The 17,837-nt window shown below is 41.5% G+C and overlaps 1 protein-coding gene across 4 annotated transcripts in view; it reads right to left on the reverse strand.

Annotated features, from left to right (window-relative positions):
• Window positions 1-17,837, reverse strand: part of hsf2bp (heat shock transcription factor 2 binding protein) — a 48,360-nt gene that overhangs the window by 6,904 nt on the left and 23,619 nt on the right. Inside the window, exons 7-9 of one of the 4 annotated variants that reach the window (XR_016168872.1) lie at window positions 13,472-13,575; window positions 7,025-7,387; window positions 6,414-6,771 (exon numbers count right to left, since the gene is read on the reverse strand). Coding sequence is in view for 3 of the 4 variants with exons in the window: in XM_039694946.2 (XP_039550880.2) it covers window positions 7,161-7,387; window positions 13,472-13,575 (331 nt within the window). In the remaining variant the exon portion in view is untranslated. Of the gene's footprint in view, window positions 1-6,413; window positions 7,388-11,683; window positions 13,161-13,317; window positions 13,383-13,471; window positions 13,576-17,837 lie in introns of those variants that run through there. The other 3 variants (XM_089132274.1, XM_039694946.2, XM_089132275.1) reach the window with 3 other exon arrangements.

A 17,837-nucleotide genomic window follows, 5' to 3' on the forward strand; every position in this document is an offset into this window, starting at 1 on the left:
GCGCCCAGTTATTCTCTGACCCGCGGCTCTCTCGGCTCGGATGCGCTGGCGCACAGCTGGCCACGGGGCCCACGCAAGTGTGCGTTCCCCCAGTGAGCCTCCTTGCACGGGTGTTGTGCAAGATCAAGGAGGACGAGGAGCAGGTCTTGCTGGTAGCCCCCTACTGGCCCACCAAGACGTGGTTCTCCGAACTCTTGCTCCTCGCGACAGCACCTCCTTGGCCTATTCCTCTGAGACCGGACCTACTCTCTCAGAGACGGGGCACTCTGTGGCACCCTCGTCCCGATCTTGGAGGCTGCACGTGTGGCTCCAGGACGGGACGAGGCAGGTTTGAGTTCGCTGCCACCTGCGGTGGCGGCAACCATCACTTCCGCAAGAGCGTCGTCCACGTGACACCTTTATGCGTTGAAGTGAAACCTCTTCGTCAATTGGTGTTCTTCTCGCTGAGAAGACCCCCGGAGATGTTCGATCGGAGTCATGCTTCCTTCCTGCAAGAGGGGTTGGAGCGCAGGCTGTCGCCCTCCACCCTTTGGATTTATGTCGCGGCCATTGCCGCGTCTCATGATGCAGTGAAAGGTAAGTCTATGGGAAGCATGACCTGGTCATCAGGTTCCTGAGGGGAGTGAGGGGGCTAAATCCGCCTCCCTCCCCTCCTGCCCTCTGGGGACCTCTCAGTAGACCTGGGTGCTCTGCAGAGGCCTCCCCTGGAGCCTTTGCAGTCGGTAGAGTTTTTGCCCTGTCCTATGTGACAGCACTCCTGATTGCATTGGTATCCATCAGGAGAGTAAGGGACCTGCACGCACTCTCTGTTGACGAAGTGTGCCTGGAGTTCGGGCCGGCTTACTCTCACGTATTCCTGAGACCCCGGCCTGGATATATGCCCAAGGTTCCTACCACTCCCCTCCGGGACCTGGTGGTGAACCTGCAAGCGCTGCCCCTGGAGGAGGCAGACCCAGCCTTGGCACTGCTCTGTCCGGTACGTGCTCTCCGCACCTATGTCGACAGAACGCAGTGGTTCAGGACCTCAGACCAGCTCTTTGTCTGTCATGGGGGGAGCCAGAAGGGAAGGGCTCTCTCAAAGCAACGGCTGTCCCACTGGATAGTGGATGCCATTGCTTTGTCTTACCAGCAGCAAGGCCTTCCGTGCCCCCTTGGTGTGACGGCCCATTCCACTCGGAGTGTAGCCTCCTCTTGGGCTTTAGCGCACGGCGCCTCGCTAACAGACATCTGCAGAGCTGCAGGCTGGGCGACACCCAACACCTTCGCCAGATTCTATAATCTGCGAATTGAGCCGGTATCCTCTCACGTACTCGTTTCGGCCAGTTCTGGATCCGCTCAGGTGTCTTCGCTTGCTCGCCACTCCACTCCCCGGACTGGATAAGTGCGATATTTCCTCAGTTCTTCCATTGAAGTCTTGAGTCCTCCAGCACCGACGATGCGGGCACCACTGCGTTGCTCTGGATGCTAGCTAGGTGCCTCCATGCGCACGGTTCCCCATGGTAACCGTCTCATGTGTATTATCCACTGTAAGCCTCTCTGAGCATGTGTCTTCCCTTGGCAAGCCATCTGCCACCCCTGGAGTTTAAATCAGTAGCCACCTGCGGTTGGTACTCCAGTGTTCCATATGCGTTCATATGTGGCCATATGTGTATCCTTAAGTCCTCCCTTCGGTAGGCAGCTGGTAGCATGTCCCCCTCGGGATATGTTTCCCAGTGTACCTTGGTAATCCTGTGTCAAAGTCGGATCCCCAAAAAAAAAAAAAAAAAAAAAGAGGTAAGGCTCGGGGGTTCAGTCTTTCGCAGGGCACTGGAAGACAGCTTGAAGATGGCGTGATGGCACAGACCCCCAATCTCCGTCACTTCTGACGTAACTCGAAGTGACTACGATAGGGAACGTCTCGGTTACGTATGTAACCCTCGTTCCCTGAGTAGGGAACGGAGACGTTACGTCTCCCTGCCACTTCTGCTGTATCGCTGGGTAGAGGCCGAGTTCAGTCTTGGCTCCTCAGCGAAGACATACTGCGGTTGCGTTCACTTCCTCCTTTTATACTCACGGAGTAGGGCGGAGTACGCTATGCAAATTTCCGCAGCCCCAAGGCATTGCATGCCATTGGCTCGTGTTTTAATACTCGAAGAGGATTGGCTTTCTATGCGAAACCCCCAATCTCCGTCACTTCTGACGTAACGTCTCCGTTCCCTACTCAGGGAACGAGGGTTACATACGTAACCGAGACGTTTTATGAGGCCTACATTAAAGTGTCCCCTGCACAAGCAGCTATACTGATGGAAGAAACCAGGATGCAAAGTGCTTCATAGTTATGGCAGGATGCTAGAAAGCTGCGTCTAACAGCCAGCACAGCAAAACGAAGCACCACCACAGATAAATGAGCATCTGTACCCAAACTTCACTGAAACCCCTTCCCATGTAGACAAAATAGTACAGGCCTTAGATAAGGCATACTGCTGCACTATTATTTCTGAAAAGCTACAACAAAAGTTTCCCTAAAAAACATTACAATAAAATGCACAGAGTAAATCCAATCTCTAGAGCAAACCCCCTCCCATATAGACAAGTACAGGCCTTAGATAACTCACTGCACCATTATTTTTGAAAAACTACAATAACATTTTCCTAAAAAATATTTCAATAAAATAGACAAGCTAAGTGAACCAAATAGCTTATAAATGAGGATGGATTACATTCGGGCAAGACGCGCACATTGATTGCGCACATGGTTTTGATTGCCCGCACACACATTGTTTGATTACAGCTCCGTTATTTCTGAAAAGCTATAATAAAATATTTTGACAAAAAAACTATACAATATATATTAGACAATATATTATTCAGTAATATATCATTCATACTTACTCCTCAAATGGATCGAGGAATATTTAATCTTCTTCCTCCGAATCAAATAGCTCTGGTAAAATCGATCCAATTTTACTCACATCACTGTCGGCAAAAAGATTTTCAGCAACTTGCTCGTTGTGGCAGGTTTTCTTTGAAAAGAATCTTGCAAAGTGCAAATAAGCTGTATCTGATCTGGCAATACAGCAACACAGCATGGCAAAGAAAATGAGATCAACGTCAACACACTCATGGAGAGCAGAGGGCATACTATGGAGAAGAGAGGCCTGGTTGTGCACCCTGACCATCCTTGGTTAGGAGCCAGCCCAGATGGGATCCTTGATTCATTGCAACTCCTTGAGATCACGTGCCCCTTCAAGAGATCCATGTCACTGGCAGAATTTCTGGGATGGCCAAATGGTGACATCAAAATAGTAGGCGATTGACAGTACCAGGTGATTTTTTTTTTTAAAGTAGCAGACTAACATTGCATTTTATTATCAGACTAACATTGTATTTTAAACTTGTGAATTAATTGTTCAGATTCTTTTTACAAACATCTCTTAATCCTCCTTTTCCGACACAACTGACCATGATGTGTCTGGGGTCATCTGGGGCCTTATGTGTATGTACCCGCCCTGCAGGCTAAACTACTAGCAGTCTAGTATACTTCAGCTCTTCTGGTTGAGCTGCACTATTTTGGGAGTCACACTCACACAACCGGCCTTGCCGCTTGTTCTTCGCCTACATGCTTATGTACTACACAATCACTGGCTTCCTCTGTTGGCTTTCATTTTCACACGTATATTCCCGTTCATAAGGGTCCCCTGGGATCCCCTCCCCCCGGGACTCATTCAGTGGATGCTTAGTGCGCGCGGCGTTGACCATGTGTTCCCGTAGCGTAAGCTAGCTTACGCAATACGAGAGAACCTCTCGTAAGAGAACGAATCGGTTACCTAACATAACCTCGGTTTTCTCTAGATGAGGGAACGAGTATTGCGTTCCCGGCCGTGCTTGCGCTTCTAGCGTTCTCGCTTCATTCATAAAAAAAAAAAAACAGTTAAACAGCAGGAGAGTTGCAAATTTATACACTCGAGCCACGCCCTTTTTGGCGGGCTTTGACGCAATGAGAGCGTGTCATCTTCTCATTGGCCGCGAGTTCAGCCGAGTTCTTCCATAGGCTGTAGCAGTTCTCCTTGAGCGAACCATTGAGCTGCTAGCTAGCCTGCTCACGGTCGGTTGCAGTCGAACTGCGTTGACAATGGATACAAATTATAGGATAATTTTTTGGCTTCAACTTCTCAGAAAAGATTAATCTTTCCCGTAGCGTAAGCTAGCTTACGCAATACTCGTTCCTTCATCTAGAGAGAACCGAGGTTACATTAGGTAACCGATTAGTTTTTTTACGAATACTTATTTTGGAAAAATATTTGTATTCGGGAATAAGAACAACTTTATATCAAAAAGTTGCGTTTCCTCTTGAGACCGCAGTGTGTGAGTGACGTTCAGGAAGAGGTGACAGACAGGCTGCTTCACACCGCAACAGAGAGGGCTCGGCTGAGCGAAAAAACACTTAACTGCATCACTGTTTTTGTTGAATAGATTTTTGTACCTTAACTGGGTTCCGGAGGCAGTTTATAACTTTCGGGAAGTGGAGTTTGTTTGATCGAGAGACCATTCCATTACGCTGCATTATAGTAGGGAGGTTAAGCCCAAAAAATAGGCCTTTGACTTCAAGTCAGGATGCAAAGGTCGCCTTTGGTATGGAAGTACCTTAGGGTCATACAAATAAATTTATCCTAAGACACAAGTGAGATCACACTTTGTATCAGAAATAAACATGTTTTTTTTTTCAAAAATGGCCGCCAATGCACTGAAAATACTCTAGAGCCCATATCTTTCCTTCTGTTATCGCTATAATGACAAATTTAGTGTCAAAGTGTACATTTTTTGGGGTCAAGGGATCCAATGAAATTGGTTTCAATTTAAAAAAAAATAAATCCCCATACCATGACAATTGGGGGTAAATATGCACATTTCACATAAAAATTGTGTCATCAGAGTGACTTTACTTATCTTTTCATTCAAAAACTTTAATTTTGTATTTAAGCCGTGCAGCTACTTCTGTACATTACTGTACATTTGTCCTAAGTAGCATGAGATTTCAACCAGTCAGGAGTAGCCTATAGCAAATCAGTTCCTGCAACAACACATCCCATCTGCACCAGGAGCTGTGACAGCTGTTGAAGGTCAGAGGTGACAGGTTAACACTTTAAGGTTCATACGACTTTCTTGTTAAATAGAAAAATGTTTTTAATGTTAGATAACTCAGACTGATCTCATGAAGTAGCGTGTGTATGACTGACACACCAATTCGTATTTCCATTTTTGGCGTGCTATCAACACGCATAATCGCTTTTCAGCGTGTTTATGAACGCCGTTGACTTAACGTTATTATATATAAATATATGACTTACCTCAACCCCGTCCCTAAACCTAACCGTCACTGGGGTTAATGGCATTTATGACTGTTCCCTTACCATCCTAGGAAAGAAACACATAGCTCCCCAGATGTAGATGTACATTTTGATTTGTTTTGCTCGGACATTTGACGGCGTGTACAGACACGCGGAACGACGCGGACGTTAATGGAGTAGACATACACGTAGATACACGCGGATAGCTCAAAATGCGTCGAGATAACACGCCACTTGACTCGAAATTGGTGTGTATGTTTACGCAAAAGTCATGATGTCATGTTGAATAACTAGCTAGATAGTTGACTATGGAAAAAAAAAAAAAAAACCTTAGAGGGAAAAAAACAACCTTAGAGGGAAAACCTCTTCTCGAGAATACTGAAGGCAAAAATGATCCTTATAATTTGTATTAATTTTAATTAATGGCCTTAAGGAACTTCCATACCAAAGGGGACCTTTGCATCATGCCTTGAAGTCAGAAGTCGCTTAACCTCTCTACTACAGGGTGGATCTGTGTTGAAACGCTGCTGTCAATCAACAATCGTGGGAAGGGTCCGACCGTGTGATGTTACACGGTCGAACGGCTCGATTTGAGACAGGGGAAAATATGTACGGAGATTAAAAAAAAAAAAAAAACACTGGATGGATTTTATCATTATATGATGGTTGTGTACAGGCACTGCCAACACACATTTCAGTACAATCAACTTGTAAAAGTGCATGTATCATTATAACCCCTTAAAGGTGGATGATGACGCATTTTCTTCTAAAACAAACTTTGTTGTATTATTTTCATGTTATCACTGTTGCTTTACTTTGATACAATCTGTATTGTAAAATGTGCTATATAAATAAAGGTGACTTGACTTGATTCTGTTTTTGCCACATTAGCTAATTAGCTTAAATGACTTCAGCTAACACACATTGTGAGTTGTGAGAATGTAATAAAGAAAGAGAAAGACATTGTGAAACCAGGCTGATGGTCTTTTTTTGCTGCATTTCTCTGAGATGGACATCTTACTAATATGCTTCACTGACAAAGTTTTTCTGCAAAACAAATCATCAGAATAATAATAATAATAATAAAAATGTGTGAAACCTTTTAATTGTATAATCTGAAACATAACATTGCCAAAATAAATATACATATGAACAGTGTAAAGGAAAAGGAAAAAGACCAGAATCAAAGCAATAAATCAAAACGAGAACATTATATTAGTCAAACAATTGGGGAAAAAACATCAACTGAAAGTGCAACCTTAAAAATCTCTGCATTTAACTTTTTAGACAGACTGGGCACCATTATGTCTAACATTTTTGCTGCTGACTTCCAAAGGGCCGTAGTTCAATTGGTTCCGTGACGTCTAACTCCTATCTGCTGATTATTCTGCTGCAGTCCTAACAGTGATGTTGGACAACAGAGATGGCTGTTGTTGCCAGTGTGCTAGAAAGGACAGCACACATGATTTGACGATAATCATTGTATAAAGTGATGTAAAGAGCACACAGAGTATGTAAGAATGTGGTACATTTTAAAAAAGACATGCTGATCTATCTATAGTGGTGGCTAGCATTTACGTCACAAAAATATTTTTACACATCTCTAGGGCAAAAAGATGAAAACGTAATAAAAAAGATTTTTTTTGTGTGTGTGTGTGTGTACAAAAAAGGTTAGCACTTGCTTCAGCATTACTTACAATTGGAACTCTCTTCTTAGGTTTCTTTAGATGATTAAGCCTGTAACATGGCCAAGTCTCAGAACTAGTATGTGGTTTGGTGGACCTAGATCAAACCTGCACCTCTCATTTTTAAGTGAGTATGAAAGCCTGGGCCTCATTGCTCATTCTCTGCGACTTTAGTGTTGGTAAAGCTAGCCAGATCTTCCAGTGTTTCCTGCGCTGTTTGTTTAAGAGCCGGGTGGCGGCTTGAAGCTAGATGGTGGATGCGATTGAGTGGGAAGGAGCTGAGAAAATCATTGGTCATGTGTGACATGACATCTCTCTCTAACAGTAAAGACTGAAGGAGCCTCAATGACTGCAGACACACTTCTGGGTCAGGGTCTGTGGGAGAGGGAGAGAGTGTGTTTCTTTGTTTGTCATGGGGTTAGAGAGACATCTGTAATTCACTACACCAGGGATTCCCAAATTTTTTTGTCAGCTTGAACCACTTAGACGCAAAATACACAATATGGACAAAAGTATTAGGATACCTCACCTTTAGACCACCATTAATGTGTTTTGCAGCTATAACAGCTTCCACTCTTTTGGAAAAGCTTTCCACAAGATTTTAAGCCCGGAACACACCAAGCCGGCGTTCGGCCATCTGGCAGATTTTGTGCGTCAGCCAACTAAGTTTCCTCGGTGTGATGCGCACGGTTCCGTCCCGTTGGCTGAAAATAGTCCTCGTCGGCTTTGTTTCGCCCGATTCGACATGTTGAATCGGCGTCGGGGAAAGAGATAACTCTGATTGGCTGTTCCGCTTAGTGAAAGAGTGCACGAGAATAAAAGCAAAACAGCAAGCAAAGAAGTCAAAACGGTAAAGATAGAAGGCTGTTCTTATGTTACGTCTTCTTACCTGAGTGTTCCTTGGCGAATATTTCAATATTAACATGAGCGGAGTGGAATAAAGAAAGTGTTTAGCAGGATTGATATTCAAAACGGTAAGCATGCGCTGCTTTGTTTACGTTATGTGTATCTGCAGCCAGCAGCGTCGGTTTTCCTTTTTGAATGACGAATATAGACTAATATATCTGCACAAATAGACAGTTGGCTCATTAAAAGCAGGCGCAGAACACACATTATAGCTGACAGTTGTAGTTTTCTCGGTGTGTTCAAATGCTGCTTTTTACCTTGACGAGAGGCGACAACAGAGTCGGCTTTTATCAGCGCTAGTTCGTTGGTGTCGGCTTGGTGTGTTCCAGGCTTTAGAGCGTTTCTGTAGGAATTTTTACCCATTCATTTGTGAGGAAAGGGATTGATGTTGGACAAGAAGGCCTAGTTTACAATTTCCGTTCCAGTTCATCCCAAAGATGGGGTTGAGGTCAGGGCTCTGTGCTTCTCCACCAAACTCATGCGACCATGTCTTTATGGATCTTGCTTTGTGCACTGGGTCACAGTCATGCTGGAATACAAAAGGACCTCCCCAATTTGTTCCCACAAAGTTGAAAGCATAGCATTGACCAAAACGTCTTGGTATGCTCACTTGAAGCATTATATTTTCCCTTTACTGGAAGTAAAGGGCCAAGCCAAACCCCTGAAAACCAGCCACATTCCAGTATCCCTCCTTTTTTTTGGCATAATGATGTCAGGCAGGTAAGGTTCTCCTGGTATCTGCAAAACCAAGACTCATCCATCAGACGGAAATAGAGAAGTGTGATTCATCACCTCACAGAACACATTTCCACTGCTCCAGAGTCCAGTGGCTACTTGCTTATACCACTCCATCTGACACTTGGCATTGTACTTGCTGCATGCATCAGTGAGGCTGCCCAGCCATGGAAACCCATTTAATAAAGCTCCTGCCGTACAGTTTTTGTGCTGATATTAGGCCCAGTGGAAGTTTGGAACTCTTCAGCTATGGAATCAGCATTGTTGGCACTTTTACACACCATTTATGTGGTCTTCTGCTTCGTTAATACTGTTCCTAAACTCTTCCACAAACTGACTTATTGCAAAGGTGGCATCCTATCACAGTACCACGCTTAAATTCACTGAGCTATTCAGAGCAAACCATTTTTTTTCTAATGTTTACAAATGTTTGTAAAATTCAGGCCCTGTTTACACGAAAACGCTCGCGGGTGAAAACGTAAAAATATTTTATCGGATGTGCCTTCCGTTTACACGGCGACGGTGTTTTTGAGGCTTAAAAACGCAAAAAAGTGAAACCACCCTCCAGAGTGGAAATCTTAAAAACACTCCACCGCCGCATTCCCGTGACGCATTCCCAAAATTCTGCTCGACAGTGAAGGTTGTACGCAGGCGCGGGGACTTGGTGTTGCTGTAGTATGCACTCCTAGCCGCCTGGAGCGCATAATACATTGAATTTCACAGACTTTTGCATCACCATTTGCACGCGAATTTCCCACACAAAACGCTCGTCTAAACGCCGAATAAAAAGTGATATCGCAAAGCCACTGTTGCGTTTTTTCTTCAGAATCGTTTCCGTGTAAACATAGCCTCAGACTGCATGGCAAGGTGCTTGATTTTATACACCTGTGGCAGCAATGGATCTGATTGAAACACCTGAATTCACAAATTAATACTTTTGTCCATATAAGGGCTTTTCACACTTGAAATAGATAACCCTGGGTCATTCTAAAACCCGGGTAAACGGAATCCTGGGTTATCTTTATTTACGTCTCACTGCTCATACTATACCTAGGGTTAACAAATAATCCTGGGTATTCATCAGTTGCCGTTTCACACAGCACATTCCTAAACCCCAGGTTAAAGTCCTTATTTGCATATTTGCGGTGTCAGTGTTGACTGGAAAAACGCAGCAGGTTGCCTGTTTACATATATAAGGCTTGCTATTATAACTACAAACCCAATTTCATAAAAGTTGGGACACTGTACAAATTGTGAATAAAAACAGAATGCAATGATGTGGAAGTTTCAAATTTCAATATTATATTTAGAATACAACATAGATGACATATCAAATGTTTAAACTGAGAAAATGCATAATTTTAAGGGGAAAATAAGTTGATTTTAAATTTCATGGCATCAACACATCTCAAAAAAGTTGGGACAAGGCCATTTTTACCACTGTGTGGCATCCCCTCTTCTTTTAATAACAGTCTGCAAACGTCTGGGGACTGAGGAGACAAGTTGCTCAAGTTTAGGAACAGGAATGTTGTCCCATTCTTGTCTAATAAAGGCTTCTAGCTGCTCAACTGTCTTAGGTCTTCTTTGTTGCATCTTCCTCTTTATGATGTGCCAAATGTTTTCTATGGGTGAAAGATCTGGACTGCAGGCTGGCCATTTCAGTACCCGGATCCTTCTTCTACGCAGCCATGATGTTGTAATTGATGCAGTATGTGGTTTGGCATTGTCTTGTTGGAAAATACAAGGTCTTCCCTGAAAGAGACGATGTCTGGATGGGAGCATATGTTGTTCTAGAACTTGGATATACCTTTCAGCATTGATGGTGCCTTTCCAGATGTGTAAGCTGCCCATGCCACACGCACTCATCACTCACTCACTACCATCAGAGATGCAGGCTTCTGAACTGAGCGCTGATAACAACTTGGGTTGTCCTTGTCCTCTTTAGTCCGGATGACATGGCGTCCCAGTTTTCCAAAAAGAACTTCAAATTTTGATTCGTCTGACCACAGAACAGTTTTCCACTTTGCTAGAGTCCACTTTAAATGAGCCTTGGCCCAGAGAAAACACCTGCGCTTCTGGTTCCCGTTTAGATATGGCTTCTTTTTTGACCTATAGAGCTTTAGCCGGCAACGGTGAATGGCACGGTGGATTGTGTTCACTGACAATGTTTTCTGGAAGTATTCTTGAGCCCATGTTGCGATTTCCATTACAGTAGCATTCCTGTGTGTGATGCAGTGCCGTCTAAGGGCCCGAAGATCACGGGCATTCAGTATGGTTTTCCGGCCTTGACCCTTATGCACAGAGATTGTTCCAGATTCTCTGAATCTTTGGATGATATTATGCACTGTAGATGATGATAACTTCAAACTCTTTGCAATTTTTCTCTGAGAAACTCCTTTCTGATATTGCTCCACTATTTTTTGCCTCAGCATTGGGGGAATTGGTGATCCTCTGCCCATCTTGACTTCTGAGAGACACTGCCACTCTGAGAGGCTCTTTTTATACCCAATCATGTTGCCAATTGACCTAATAAGTTGCAAATTGGTCCTCCAGCAGTTCCTTATATGTACATTTAACTTTTCTGGCCTCTTATTGCTACCTGTCCCAACTTTTTTGGAATTTGTAGCTCTCATGAAATCCAAAAGGAGCCAATATTTGGCATGGCAATTCAAAATGTCTCACTTTCAACATTTGATATGTCATCTATGTTGTATTCTAAATATAATATTGAAATTTGAAACTTCCACATCATTGCATTCTGTTTTTATTCACAATTTGACAGTGTCCCAACTTTTATGGAATTGGGTTTGTATTTTAATGATAAACATGAAGATACAGTTTATTACTGTTGTAAATTACAATTGTCCTTTAACCCTCAGGTGCTCTTCGTTTCGGAGTCACACTTGTTATCTTCCCGGTCAAAAGTGACCGGACACCTACAAATGAAACTTTCTCCATCCCAGTAAAACCAATGCAATTTATTTTTGTTCTATAATATTTATTCTTTTTAATTTAGTATTTTAAGACAAATTTAATTGAATTTATTAATATTTATGCAATATTTATGGTTTATTTTTGCCATGGAAAAATATATATATTTTTCTATATATATATATATATATTTTTATTTTTTTTTCAAAAAAATATTAATGCAGTATTTTAGTTTAATATAGAGTCTAGGCCTTCAGAAAAAAAATATTTTTTGAAGAAAATTAGCACCATCTGGTTACAGTATAGAGAAAAAGCGTAGAATCATGGTGTAACCACTAGATGGCATGTACAGCTCTCTATGGAGAGGCATGTGAATTCCCCAGCTGTTTATGAACACATTTTTTTTTTTGTTGTTGGTGGATTTGAATATATAGTTTCAATTCATTTCCTATGGTCGGTCATTTTTGACCGAAGAGCACAAGTGTGACTATTTTTTTTATGACCACTTAGCCTGCTCGGATCATGACCTCAATTTTTCTGTGTGTTCTCATACCTAATTCCATAAAAGTCACTAAGTTTCGTAACATTCCGATGAAGCTGTGATTTTTAAAATTTCAAAACGGAAAATTTTTCGATCAGGAATGACCGAAGAGCACCAGAGGGTTAAAATGAATTACAAAATTATAAACCTAATGATTATTTTATTTTATACTGCAAGTTACACTAATAATATATAAGTATGTATGCTTAAATTCTTCATTTTTTAAAGTTAAAATTCGCAAGTTTTTATTTTGGCGGAATATTGGTGAAATGTTGTAAAGTTCTATCCAAAATAATTGTGGAGATTTGTAAATAAAGTGACCTTAGCACACATCGCTTTGCCAAAATGCATGTTAAATGTATATAATACATACAGAGATACCGTTTGTGAGAGGGCAAGGTGCTTTGATGCTGAAAACAATGTAAGCTGCATGTGTGTAGGTGAACAGTATATGCGATTATTTAATTAAATTCCTGCATTTGATCTGATAACATACTAATGTATATTTTGATTTTAGTTTTATTTTGACTAATTATGCATTTATTTATTTCGTCAAATCCCAAACACCCAACATTTCCCTCGCAAACACCCATTTGGAAAACTCTTATGAACAGCGTTGTAATGCCGTCTGACTGGGATTATATGAACTCTAAACCCCCGTTCACACTACAAGTAATATCATTCATTTCAATGGGGAGCAGGCAATTTCCGGTGACATGCGCAACAGCGACCGTTGGCGACTGGATGGGGCGTGTCTGGCATGGCGTCGCAACAAAGTTGAGATCTATTTAACTTTATGCAAATGAAGAGCGACTTTTGGGAGCGATAACCAATAGGAGTGAAGTCAGTGGAGCACGTCCATCTTCAGTGCGGAGTCTGACCGAGGCAAGTTGAAGCTCTTTTTAGCAGTCAGAAACTGTCCTATAATTTATTCAGAGATATATCTCTGTGTACATACAGGGGTACTCACCGTACTGACTCCATGCCTGAATGGTTTTGGGAACCCATGCAGACAGACCGGTATTTGCCCTTTAGCTGCAGTTAAATAGCCGCGATTAAAGAACATTTCTCATTCATCTTTAATATTATGCATTTTATGTACTGATTCCTTTTATATTTAGAATTTTCCTTCCAAAATGGCAATAAAACGTATTTGTTACAACATAAAGTAACATCCGTGAATGTCACTCACAAAGATTACTAGGCAATCAGTAGTGGGAACGCCCTCCAGCGAACTACCCGCCAGCCACTGGTAACCTGCAGCGACAAAGTCGCTTGTAGTGTGAACGCAGTTTAAAGCTTTGAGAAGCTCTCACAGAAATTCACAAACATATATACATACACACCTTCCAGAAGCGTGCACAGAAGAGGTAGAAGTCCTGGACTCTCACTTATAAGCTTCAGACCGTTCACACAGATAGTGATGTTATATAAAGCCATTAGCATCAATCTGCAAACAAAAATATAAAGTTACATACTTCAGAAAGAAGCACATACATTAAAATAAACATTATATACAATAACAACTCAATTTCTTCTAAAAAAAAAACAGCATGTGAAAGTAAAGACTATTGGGTCAATTACATAAAATGTTTTTTAAGAAATCAAGTTAAAACCTATTATTCATGACTCAAATAATGTCATGTGGTGCAACCATTATGTAAAAAAAATAATTACACATTTGTTTATTATTTTTCACAAATAAATCATTTTAAGGTGCTATATGTATTTTTTGGCAGCCTCTATCAGTGATGTTTCAGATTGCAAACAATTTTTACAAGAGCACTCGTGCTCTTGCGCGTGCTCTAACACAAGAGCGAGAACTCATGGTAAACGGCCACACAACATGCTGGAAACTCATGTAAACTCCCACTGCAATGTTACAATAAAAGGATACTTTTATCAGTTTGACGTTGAACTAATGCTCCATGCTCAACAATTTCAACAATTTCAGTGTAACAGTAAGATTGTGTGCTACTGTACTGAACGTGTCTGGAAATGTGTATTACAAACAATATGATACTAGTGGGATGAGTGACGTCAGACAGTAGATCGTAGTGGTGCAACGGATCATCACTGATCCGTAATTCGTTCGGATCAATGTCTTCGGTTCGGCACACACGTGATCCGTGGATTGATTATGAAAAAAATAATAATAATAAAACGTGCGCATGTTGTTCAGTCAACGCACAGCTTCGTCATAGCGAGCGGAGGAACGGAGAAGCTTGATCGCCCCGCGTCATTTCAGGGCTCCAGACCAGACTGCGACCAAAATTTGAGTGTGCGACTGAATTTTACATCCAGTCGCACATGTGCGACCAGTAAATTTGCCACACGTTAAACGCATGGTAAAGCGGCGCGTCAATGAATCCGTGACAAGAATAGCGCGCGTAAACGTCTGTGGGAGGGAGACGGAGACAAATATCACAACCTGATGTGCGTCTGAGCAATCAGCGATCTATCGACTCGTTAGTCGTTACCTAGCAGCGAATGCAAACAAAATGAAAGTGGAACGAAAATACGCTACTCATTTATGATTAGGACCGTGGAGCAGCAGCAGCGATCCATTGACAAAATAAAGCCCCGAACTTGACAGTCGCAGGCCGATCTCGCTCACGCAACACTGTTACTAGGAGATCCAGTGAAGAAATCCATTGAATTCGCCTCAGAATTAATAACATCAACACCACGAGATCCAGTGAGAAACACTCCGATTCGGCGCAGGTTTCTGTTATAAACCATATCAGATCAAACAGAGCTGACGTGGAAACCAGGAGAAACACTTATAGAAGGCTTTCAGTCCACAAATCAGCCTATATATGATAATGTGTAAGAAATAGTCAAATGCTTACAAGTAGCCTACTACACATCTTTTCCCAGCACTTCAATAATATCATAAATAAATGTTTTATTTTTTTGAATTTTGTATGTGATTACCAACACATTTTTTGTTTATCCTTTAAAGATTGTCCTAAAATGAAAAAAGTACGATGATATTTTCACTACTTTTATTAATTGATATTAAGACATTATAAATGATAATAACTAAGTTAATTTCATCTACGCCCTAAATTAAGCTTAGTGATTTATTGTCAGCCCTAGTGCTACCAGAATTTTTTTTTTTTTTTTGTAGAACTCGCTGTGAGTTCCCATTTGAGGTGATGCTGCCCTCAACTTTGAGTCTGGAGCCCTGTGAAGTTAAAATAAAACAGAATATCATAATGTTAAGTCTATTTATTATTAAAGAATTTGTCAGTAGGCTATTACAGTTATTTTGGGGGAAATTTGAATAATTGCATTGCGAGCTGATTTAAGGTGTGCCCCTAAATTTTCTGCTTGCGCTCCTAAAATTTTCAGTCAGGGGCAACAGCGCTCCTAGTAAAGTTAGTCTGGAGCCCTGCATTTAAATCACCTGTATGGGACCATTTTGGATTTTCCATCAAATATAACATGAAGGAAAGAGGTTAGTAGATAAAACCGAGACATACCACTGCGGCATTTAAGCAGCCCCTAGTTGCATAATCAGACCGGGCTAAAGCCATCACAAATGCTATCGGTGTGTTTATAGCTGCAGACATGAGGCCACATTCGCTTGTGCAAAACGAGGGCTTTGAACACATACTGAAAGTACTTGAGCCACGTTACGACATGAACTGTTGTGGATGAACTATCCCGAGCATCTGTTGCGCTCACGACAGACAGGTGGACTTCTAGGGGAACGGAGCTATGTGACGATAACCGTTATCGTCACATAGCTCTCACCGCTCACAATTTAAAAGTGTTAATAATCAAAAAGACAAAACCTATGTTTATTTGTCTTGTCTTTTATTTATTTATTTTTTTTGCTGATCCGAAAAATGATCCGATCCGTGACCCTGATCCGAGAAACGATCCGATCCGTGAGTTTTTTGATCCGTTGCACCCCTAGTAGATCGAGTCCATAAAATAAAAGTTACATCCTAAAGCACCTACTTTTTGTTATCCTGGAACAGTCTTTTGTATTAATTTCATGTGTCATATATGTTATAGTTTACTTTGCTATAGCCTCTATGCACGAACCCTGCTGACGTGTGTCCGACGTGTGTATCTCAGTCAGCGTCTTTACTTCCGGAAGTGCGTTCTGCAGGCCAAGTGTATAGAGGCAAAACTTTAATAAAAATTTTCTCAGAAACGGAGACAACGATTTTAGAAACGCTGATTCACTGGTCGAATTTCGTACGATATGAGAGAATACTAACCCTCAAATTTGTTGATGTAGCTCGAAATATATAATTTAAATTACTTCTTTTTTACTCTTGTGTGACAGCTAACTGCCTCACAGTGTTGTTAACATCATTCACGTTAACCGCAGGACGTTTTTATAAACAGCAAGTGTACAGCAATTTGACACTATCTCCACCTAACGCAAAACCGGCTTCTGACCATAGACTGACGCAGCACCGGATGTAACTGGGCATGCTGAGACAAACCCGGAAGCGATCGTGCATAGAGGCTATTTCATTACAATTTACCAATATTTCAGCATATCTAAAAACTTGTAATTTATTACAATAAAAAAATAGCGGAGGTCTCTCCATAAGTCGATCCGATTCACGATTGGCCTGACGAGCTTCAGCAGAGACATTTTTATTTTGCTTTTTATATTTATGTGGAGTCTGTGTTGTGCTGGAGGCAGGTCGTTCTTTGGTGTTTTCAGACTCCATGTTGTCAGCTGCAGTGCCGTCCCATAGACTGTATATAAAAAGGAGAGAGGCTCGGGAGCGCGCATGCACGTCATATCTGATGGATTTCGCAGAAAATCCATCCCGGAGACTTCACATAGAAATAGGAATACTGGCCTTAAGAGGTAATAGCAAAACCCGACAATTGGATCATTCTAATATGTGATTACTACCCGGTCCGTGTAACGCTTCACAATTCAATTTTCGGACCATAAAATGCAAATTAAAAAATGAAAAATGGAAACCAGACATTAATTTTTCTTGTTTTTCCAGTTACATTATCAATGGATAGTTGCCTTTTTCTCCATTTTTTCAATTTTACTTGTGCTACATTGTGACTTCAGAAACAAACATTTGAAATCTAACTGATTTTTTTAATTTTTGTCTTTTAATTTGCGTCGTGGGCGGTACTATTAGCACGGGGGTGTGGGCGTGGACTAATTTTATCATTTCATTGATGCAACTGCTTTATTTACACTGCATGCACGTTGAGGAGAAGTTTAAAAGATGGAACAAATATATATATATATATATATTAGTGCAGTAAGCCCATTTGCAAATCAGAACTTTATTTTTAATGAATAGAAATACTGAATAGTATCCGAAAATGACAGTGTCAATAAAGTAAAATCAAAGTCATGTGAAATATTATTTCATACAGTAAACTATGCCAAAAAAGGTTGAAAGTAAAGCATTATCTTAAAGCAAATAATAGTGTAATAAAAAAAACCTATTTGTGATGATCACATGTAGGCTATGGGATAGGCTAAACGCTGGAAAACCCTCTTCTATATCTAGATTTATGAAACATTATTATTCTAATGTAAAGACAAAGTTGTGTGAGATTAAAAAAAATCTCAGGACAGGTTATTCACTTTTGGAGGCTGGCTCCATTTATCATCAAAACAAAAATAAATGACAGATAAGGTGGATAGGGCGAGGGTGCGCCTTGCTCCGATGCGGGACAACAGGCCATCAAACTGGGCGCGGG

The sequence above is a fragment of the Pimephales promelas genome, chromosome 6 (assembly GCF_988280905.1).
Source record: "Pimephales promelas chromosome 6, fPimPro1.hap1.1, whole genome shotgun sequence".
Taxonomy (NCBI): domain Eukaryota; kingdom Metazoa; phylum Chordata; class Actinopteri; order Cypriniformes; family Leuciscidae; genus Pimephales; species Pimephales promelas.